Source organism: Ostrea edulis, chromosome 8 (assembly GCF_947568905.1).
Source record: "Ostrea edulis chromosome 8, xbOstEdul1.1, whole genome shotgun sequence".
NCBI classification, from domain to species: Eukaryota; Metazoa; Mollusca; class Bivalvia; order Ostreida; family Ostreidae; genus Ostrea; species Ostrea edulis.
Window position 1 is genome coordinate 20,321,441 of NC_079171.1, and position 9,296 is coordinate 20,330,736.

At 35.8% G+C, this 9,296-nt stretch overlaps 1 protein-coding gene across 3 annotated transcripts in view; it reads left to right on the forward strand.

The window, feature by feature from the left end:
• LOC125661619 (putative lysozyme-like protein) overlaps positions 1-6,672 on the forward strand; it is a 9,991-nt gene extending 3,319 nt beyond the window's left edge. Inside the window, exons 6-14 of one of the 3 annotated variants that reach the window (XM_048893690.2) lie at positions 517-679; positions 1,557-1,637; positions 1,841-1,879; positions 2,785-2,856; positions 2,998-3,210; positions 3,321-3,353; positions 3,577-3,639; positions 6,342-6,464; positions 6,562-6,672. In XM_048893690.2, the coding sequence (XP_048749647.2) occupies positions 517-679; positions 1,557-1,637; positions 1,841-1,879; positions 2,785-2,856; positions 2,998-3,210; positions 3,321-3,353; positions 3,577-3,639; positions 6,342-6,463 (786 nt within the window). In that variant the 3' untranslated portion in view covers position 6,464; positions 6,562-6,672. The remainder of the gene's footprint in view (positions 1-516; positions 680-1,556; positions 1,638-1,840; positions 1,880-2,784; positions 2,857-2,997; positions 3,211-3,320; positions 3,354-3,576; positions 3,640-6,341; positions 6,465-6,561) is intronic. The other 2 variants (XM_056147116.1, XM_048893691.2) reach the window with 2 other exon arrangements.
• Positions 6,673-9,296: the final 2,624 nt, after the last annotated feature.

Genomic DNA, 9,296 nt, shown 5'->3' on the forward strand with positions numbered 1-9,296 from the left:
AATTTTATATGAAAATCGCGGCTTATATGATTAAGATCAGTCAAAAAATCGAACAATAATATGCAACTTCGTCTTCTTTTTTCATCTGAGGATATCCAGTGGTAAAAACTGAAATGCTTAAAATGATTCGAATCCGGAAGGGATATTTGATTTTAACATCTCTCTGTTTTTCATTTTAAAACACCCTATCCTTCTTGAGAAATAAAAAAAAAGTGTCAACTGAACTTTGTTTACGCCCCAACGACTTTTTTCCACTCATATAAAAAAAAATTGAACAAAGGTTCAGTTCCACAAATCGACAGTTTTAAATCCAAAAACCCGTATCTCGCACTTTTAAAAGCTGAGCGTGTGGTGGAAAAGCTGTCACTGTCTCTAACCCGCGACCTCTCGGTTACTAAGCAAACACTCAGACCACCGAAACACCACAATCAATATTTTGATGTTTCTGTATGAATGTTTTCGAAAGTGGTCAATAGAATTACCGTCTCAATAGAGGCTCGGACTTCTGGTTTTCAGATAGACGGATGTCCCAGTTGCCAATGTAAACAAAAGTCATCAAACAACATTAACAACAACAACAACGACGGTGGCGGTGGGATGCAGAGTTGGTCCGGCGGAAGTAGCGGCAATGGAATGACTTCCGGAATGAATACAGCGAGCGGAAATGGTATTCTCAACAGTAAGTGGAAAATTTTGCTAGAAAGATCAACATTATTTCTTTTTATGGGATTTTATGAGTTCTTTCATCACATAAACAGTCTCTTGAAAACATTTAAACAAACTGTCGAACTTTGTTTTGAGTCACGTGACTCGTTCGCTCAAATGACAGCGAAAATTTGGTTGACTGCAATTGTGTGCTTCTGTTATCGAAGTTTGGAGTGATATTCTCTTTTAATCGATATTAGTAAGTACAAGTAGCATAGTTTTATATTGTCAGTTGAACATTGAATTCGACTTGCAAGTATTTAAAATTGGTCCGAGAATGCCGCTTCCAACTGGAGGCGGCGATTTTCCAGTTTACGTAATGGCGCTCGTTCTGACGTTTTCCTGGTACGGTAAATATCAAAATCATAAAAAAAATCCAGGAAAACGTCAGATATTTTGGACTAGGAGAACCCGTGATAGTAGAAATTTGTATTTCTGGTTCAGATTGTTCGAAAAATGTATGACGTGGAATTTTGGATATTTGGTCTTAATCGACAGCATTTATAAGTAATGACTGACATATATTCAGATATTGTTGGAGACATCTTATAGATAAATTTAAGAATTTAGGACGGGAGAAAGGGTGGTGTGTGGTGAAGTAGACTCCGTCAGTTTGTGCCATTTTCATGAACAAAGGTAGATAACTTCTTGGGGGGGGGGGTGAAAAACCTTGGAGCTTTTGATTTTTTAAAAAGAATTATATTTTTACTATTCCTCTGTAACTCCATTAGAGATGTTAAAGGTGGTAGTCATTCGGCAAACTTCGGTAGATTCCGGTATCCTCCGCTGTTAGATGGAATCGATCGAGATGATCCGAATGCGGTGGTAGTGGTTCTGTGTACTTTTTACAGATGTTAGCGGTGGTAGTGGTTCTGGAGGGTCCAAGTGCCAATTTCCTCTCTGTATTGATGGCGGGTCAGGATCAGGAGGTGGTAAGACAATCTAACTGCCAAAATAAAAATCTAAAGGTTTATCGTTACCATCCGTCAGCTATCAAGTCTCTAATAGCGACCTTTCTGTTCGAAACTTTGAAATGTTAATGGTGATAATTGATGAAGATATTTTGCCTTTTTGAGACTTAAGTGAATTCATTCTGATTTCAAGTACTTGAAACTTTACAATTTACGTTGTCTAGGTAACCCCATGATGCCGTCCGCCGGGTCCGGATCCAGTGGTAAGTATACTATATGACTATAATTATATATTACTACAGTACAGGTACTGTTTGTATGCTTGTAAGTAGTTTGAGTTTCCCTCCGAGGAAAACATGAAGTTACTTGTGCCATCTTGCAGATCAGTCAGTCTAAATGGAGCGTCTGATTTTTATGCCCCCGTAATCAGTAATTCTGGGGCATATAGTTTTTGGTCTGTCCGTCTGTCTGTTTGGTTGTCCACAAAACCATAACTTTTAAATGGATGGTGATAAGGCTTTCATATTTCACATATGTATTTCTTGTGACAAGACCTTTCTTTTGGTACCAAAATGTTTTACTTGTGACATTGACCTTGAAGTTGTTCTACCATTGAAAAAAAAGTTAGCATTGGCCATAACTTTGAATGCTCAGTGATTTGACTTTCATATTTCACATGTGTATTCCTTATGACAAAACCATTCTTGTGGTACCAGAATTACTTGGCTGCCTACTGGGGTTACACTGTGTTTCACAAAAAATCTTCTTAATGATAGTTATAATTTATCACATATATACTCCTTTATCCAGTGGATATTACCCATTACATAAATTTTGATTATTACACTATGTATTTCTACGCCATTTGTGACGTCATAAACAAACGTCAATTTTATGTAGTTTGTTTACAAAATGTCAGGAAGCAAAATTCCCAACAATACAGTAACGTGATTAAATAATTAACCGGGAGGGGGTGGGGTGGGGGTGGGAGTGGTCATATGATAAAAAGAATCTCCCATGATCAACTCGCCAAGGCTCGAGAGGTAGGAAACACAACTCGTTGAATGCAAATCATATCAAACCACAAACCATGGGAGATCCTATATTTATGTAACACCCTGTATTAGTATATAAACAAATTATCATGAGGTGATATTCATTTAAACAGGAAGTTCTAGTGGAGGGTGTGCGGGACCATTTTGTGCCAGTATGATGGGAGGAGGAGGTGGTGGAATGGGAGGTAACTCTTGGTCGTTATAATATATTAGAGTTTCTTGATATCTGTTAATTAACAATGTGATCATTTATGGATTTTAAGCCACTATAAATTAGAATAACTAGTATTCATGATATTAGAACATTTGTATGTGGTTGCACACAGGCGGATCAGGTGGTGGCATGATGATGGGCGGAGGCGGTGGTGGTGGATCTTCCGGGAGTGGTGGTCCGTTTCAGTCCTCTCTGAGTTCGGCTGCAGCTGCCAGTGGAGGGATGGGTAGCGCGATGAAGTCTCCATTCATGGCAGCAGCAGGTGCCTCTACAGGAGGAGGAGGGGCGGGAGGCAACCCTATGCATGGTCCAATGTTATCAATGGGTAACCCTAACTCTCTCTCTCTCTCTCTCTCTCTCTCTCTCTCTCTCTCTCTCTCTCTCTCTCTCTCTCCAAGCTAAATTTCATAATTATTTATTTCTCATTCATTCTAGGTGCAGGGGCAGGCAAACCAACAGAAAAGGATGGTAAGTTGTAATTTTAGATTTAGTGTCAAATTTTGTGCTCTTATAACAATCTACATTTTTTCAGTGCTAATTGAAAGGTTTAATCATATCATCATCATTATGTTCAACATTATAATCATTGATGCATGAGTCATACTGTCACATGTGTTGACTGACATTAAGAATTATTGAGGCAGTTGATATAGTCTATGCCGTTTTACTAATAACACAGTTTTTTTAACAGTGGAAAAAACAGCGTCCAATTCGGAGTGTTTTGGGCCATCGTGTTCAGCGAAAAATGGCAAAAGTGGGTGGATTTTATATTTATTATCTTTAACAATGCAATATCATCTCCAAAATTTCAATGCAATTTTAATTGTAAATGTATTTTAATCATTCTTCACATTCAGCAGACATTTGTCTGTACTCGTCGGAACAAGACTGCTATAACAGGTCTTTCGGACAGAGGTCACGTGTCATTGTGGGTGTTCATTGGCGGGGTTTTTTTTTGGGGAGGGGCACAGTCGGCGCGCACCACCTCTAAAATTTTCAATTTTAAGGTAAATCGTGGTCTCTTGTTTAGAAAAATGCAAACGATAAAAGAAGCAATAATTTCTTCCACTCTCCAAGAAAGAAATGACAAAATCTTCTGATTTATTGAATTACTTTTATTGGGAGGACTTACATTCTTTCCCAAAAATCCTTAAAATTGGCGTCATTTTATTAATTTCACCTTATCAAAAGTGACAGAAAATAGTAAAAATGACAACATAGGAGACATATTTCAACTTTAATTCGTAACTGTATAGGTAAACGACCGGATGTGTATATCTGGGACGTACTGGAGTAGAAATAAAGTTCTTGTTTTCGTGGATGATGCAGGATAACCTTCTCGGTCTCGAAATGTTGTTTGAAATAAAAAAGCCTTGGTTAACGTCTCGGCTTTTATATCTCAAAACTTTTCCCGACGTCAGAGGTTATTCTGCAGCATACACGAAAACACGATCTTTACTACTGTGACGTCACAAACGAAAGCTCTTTCTCAAACCTCGCATTGCTTCCCTCCAAAACCATTGAAAATTTATCAGAATTTTCCGCAGAAAAAGTTGCTACGAATTCGTTGACGTTTTAGATTTAAAAAAAGAAAATAATTAATACGGTTATCAGACCAAACAATAAATGTTCGATAGTTTTTTTTTTAACTTTCAGCTTCTTCAGGATAATAAATTATTGTGGACTGTTTAGCTATATTACTTTTACAGTGTACAGTCTGATATCAGTATTGTTTTTGTAGTGTACAGTCTGATATCAGTATTGTTTTGTAGTGCATGATCTGATAGCAGTATTGTTTTGTAGTGTACAGTCTGATATCAGTATTGTTTTTGTAGTGTACAGTCTGATATCAGTATTGTTTTTGTAGTGCATGATCTGATATCAGTATTGTTTTTGTAGCGTACAATCTGATATCAGTATTGTTTTTGTAGTGTACAGTCTGATATCAGTATTGTTTTGTAGTGTACAGTCTGATATCAGTATTGTTTTTGTAGTGTACAGTCTGATATCAATATTGTTTAGTAGTGTACAGTCTGATATCAGTATTGTTTTTGTAGTGTACAGTCTGATATCAATATTGTTTAGTAGTGTACAGTCTGATATCAGTATTGTTTAGTAGTGTACAGTCTGATATCAGTATTGTTTTGTAGTGTACAGTCTGATATCAGTATTGTTTTTGTAGTGTACAGTCTGATATCAATATTGTTTAGTAGTGTACAGTCTGATATCAGTATTGTTTTGTAGTGTACAGTCTGATATCAGTATTGTTTTTGTAGTGTACAGTCTGATATCAGTATTGATTTTGTAGTGAACAGTTTGATATCAGTATTGTTTTTGTAGTGCATGATCTGATATCAGTATTGTTTTTGTAGTGTACAGTCTGATATCAGTATTGTTTTTGTAGTGTACAGTCTGATATCAGTATAGTTTTTGTAGTGTACAGTCTGATATCAGTATTGTTTTGTAGTGTACAGTCTGATATCAGTATTGTTTTTGTAGTGTACAGTCTGATATCAGTATTGTTTTGTAGTGTACAGTCTGATATCAGTATTGTTTTTGTAGTGTACAGTCTGATATCAGTATTGTTTTTGTAGTGTACAGTCTGATATCAGTATTGTTTGTGTAGTGTACAGTCTGATATCAGTATTGTTTTTGTAATGTACAGTCTGATATCAGTATTATTTTTACAGTGTACAGTCTGATATCAGTATTGTTTTTGTAGTGTACAGTCTGATATCAGTATTGTTTATCTAGTGTACAGTCTGATATCAGTATTGTTTTTGTAGTGTACAGTCTGATATCAGTATTGTTTTTGTAGCGTACAGTCTGATATCAGTATTGTTTTTGTAGTGTACAGTCTGATATCAGTATTGTTTTTACAGTGTACAGTCTGATAACAGTATTGTTTTTGTAGTGTACAGTCTGATATCAATATTGTTTAGTAGTGTACAGTCTGATGTCAGTATTGTTTTTGTAGTGCATGATCTGATATCAGTATTGTTTTTGTAGCGTACAGTCTGATATCAGTATTGTTTTTTTAGTGTACAGTCTGATATCAGTATTGTTTTTACAGTGTAGTCTGATATCAGTATTGTTTTTGTAGTGTACAGTCTGATATCAGTATTGTTTTTGTAGTGTACAGTCTGATATCAGTATTGTTTTTGTAGTGTACAGTCTGATATCAGTATTGTTTTTGTAGTGTACAGTCTGATATCAGTATTGTTTTTGTAGTGTACAGTCTGATATCAGTATTGTTTTTGTAGTGTACAGTCTGATATCAGTATTGTTTTTGTAGTGCACAGTCTGATATCAGTATTGTTTTTGTAGTGCACAGTCTGATATCATTATTGTTTTTGTAGTGCACAGTCTGATATCAGTATTGTTTTTGTAGTGTACAGTCTGATATCAGTATTGTTTTTACAGTGTACAGTGTGATATCAGTATTGTTTTTTGTAGTACACGGTCTGATCGGAAGTTGTATGGACATGGAAAAATGTATCGCAAATTGTGGGGGAAGTTACGTAATAGGACCATTGGGGCCAGACGGCTGTCAGTCATGCACGTGCAATCCGGAGTGACGTAAGTTTATCTAATCAAATCGATGGAATCATAGAATTGTTTGGTACAGTAACAGAAAGAACGCTTTTATTGATCATTCTTATTTAAATTTTGACAGGAGAGACACTACAACATTGAGAAGTCTACAAAGAAAAATCCATAAGAGTTGTGATTGTCGATACTCAATTTTACAAGAAAATAAAATAAACTAATCAGATATATTGATAAACTGCATCATTTTATCATAAGTATTTTTTATTTTTGAATGACTTGAAATAAAAAAGCCGAGGCTTTCAAACAACATTTCGAGACCGAGGACGTTATTCTGCAATATACATGAAAACAAGAATTTTATGGCCCAGAAATATACAGCCAATCGTTTACGTATACAACTACGAATTAGGTTTCCGAAACGGACTATTTGCTCACGAAAAATTCGAGATGGTAGGGTATACTAGATCTATTTTGAAGAAAAAAATGCTTCAAGTATTTAGTTTGATGTCGACTGATTATCAACTGCTTTGAATACACTGTTCAAGAAAACCGTGTGTGCATCGACAAGTTCGTTTACATGTGTATCGATCTCGGAATGCAGACGATTCATTTATAGTGGCAAATGTTCTACAGTTGTTTTTCAACATATATTGATTAATTCTTATGATTGTAAAATTGAATTATTAGTTATCAACTTTATTGTTGTATTAGCAAGAGCTTGTTCTGGGTATAGTCAGTTTTTAAATCGAGGTAAGCTACTGACAAACAAGTTGATGGTACAGGGATTTCAACAGTCTCGATTGAAGTCAGCATTTCGCAAATTCTATGGTCGTTATAACGATCTAGTTCGTCAATACAACCTCGCATTGGGTCAAATGCTGTCTGACGTGTTTCATACCGATTGTTAAGCCGTTCTTGGCACACTGATTTTGACTGCGGATAACTCCGTTTACCTGATCAGGATATGGGGCTCACGGCGGGTGTGACCGGTCAACAGGGGATGCTTACTCCTCCTAGGCACCTGATCCCGCCTCTGGTGTGTCCAGGTGTCCGTGTTTACCCAACTATCTATTTTGTATTGCTTGTAGGAGTTATGAGATTGATCACTGTTCGTTATCTTCACCTTGCATTAGCAAAACACGAAGTGCAAGCGAGATGTGTATCAATTTTCTCCTAATCAGTTATTACTTATAGAAAGGTATATCGTAGAATAATGACCGCGGTTTCTTCGTATCAGTTATTACATGTGATGGTATATCGCAGAATAATGACCGCGGCACTCCTTTGATCTTTGCAGTAACTGTGGTAGAATATGAAATATCCATTTTCTTGACATGGTACATGTGTATCCGTATCCTCAGCTGAGACCTTGCTTCTATCATACATGTAAACAACGTTCGCATTCTCGACGAAAATTATAGCAATCTAGATCGACTGTGAGAGCAGATAAAGTTCAAGGGGATAGGTGTTGCGACCCAGGTTATATATATATAGCTTTCCTGCCCCCTCCCCCCAAGGGGGGAGGAGTGAAGAAGCAAAATCGGCAAAAATACCTTTTTAATTTTTTTTTTGGTATAAATATTCGTGTTTTGTCGCTGTAGAACAAACCGATCTCTAAGTATGCGTAGAAACGTCAATGCATTATGACGTCAGTGGTAACGTCATTTTGCACTTGTCATGGAACATGGAGAATATTTGTTATTTTCGCCCGAAATGGGTTGGATCTCCACTAACAAACAAAGGAAATTCATCTCCTAAAGTGAATGAACGGTAAGTTGGCTATTTCTCATAATTTTACTGAGATCTCGCTTACGGAAGTTCCTGTTGCGTGTATAAATTGACCTTTCCAGCCATTTCTGCAACATAAATATTAGTCCGAAATAGCTGACGTTTTCCTGGCTTTTTTATGATTTTGATATTTTACCGTGCCAGGAAAACGTCAGATATTTCGGACTACATAAATATACATCTGCCATAAACGAGTCAACTTTCGTGTTTTACGCTGTGTGTGTATATATATATATATATATATATATATATATATATATATATATAGGCCTATATATATTTAATTGAAAATCTTTCTTCTTTTTTTGTTGAAAAAATCATTCTGAATTCATTTTTGCTCCATTTTTAAGAATTAAATCTAAAACATTTGTTACAAAATATCTTGACTTAAAAATGATTTTTAAAGCTCCGATCAACAATTGCAGAAATATGCATGACTCCTGAAACTTTAACATCAACTTTTAGCACTCCCTTTCCTTATATATAAGAGTGGGACGCAGACCTTGGGTGGTTGTTCTTGCAGTCATGTATACGTAATATGTATAGTTGTTGAGGAAAAACACAAGACACTAAGACCAGAAACTGTAGATATTTGTGTAGTTGATGGTGTCAAAGTTACGATAAATTGACACTAGATAATTTTATGAAAATAATTTAGAAAAGTTATTATAGAGTACAAATAATAAATGTTGACTCAGTGTACGTAGTAGCACTAACGACAAATCAACTTTTGCACTTGTTTTAAAAATTATACTTTTTGTCTCTGAATCGGCCGTGGAAACCAGCAGATATCAATGAATCTCTCCTAAAACTTGGCCGAACATAGGAACAAGAAAGTAAAGAATGTATGAGAAGCCTGACAGTTAATAGCCTAAACTACGAAATATTGATAATGAATTGACAATAAGTACAAGTTTGGACATTTAGAGAACAGGATTTACATAAGCATGTTGGTTTGTTTCCGTATCTCGTATATTCACGTTGTTTTGTACTTTGTTAGTGAGATTAGAGAAATAAAATATTGTTTAAGCTGTGAACATTTCTAGAATAAGATTATGGCATATCGAGCTG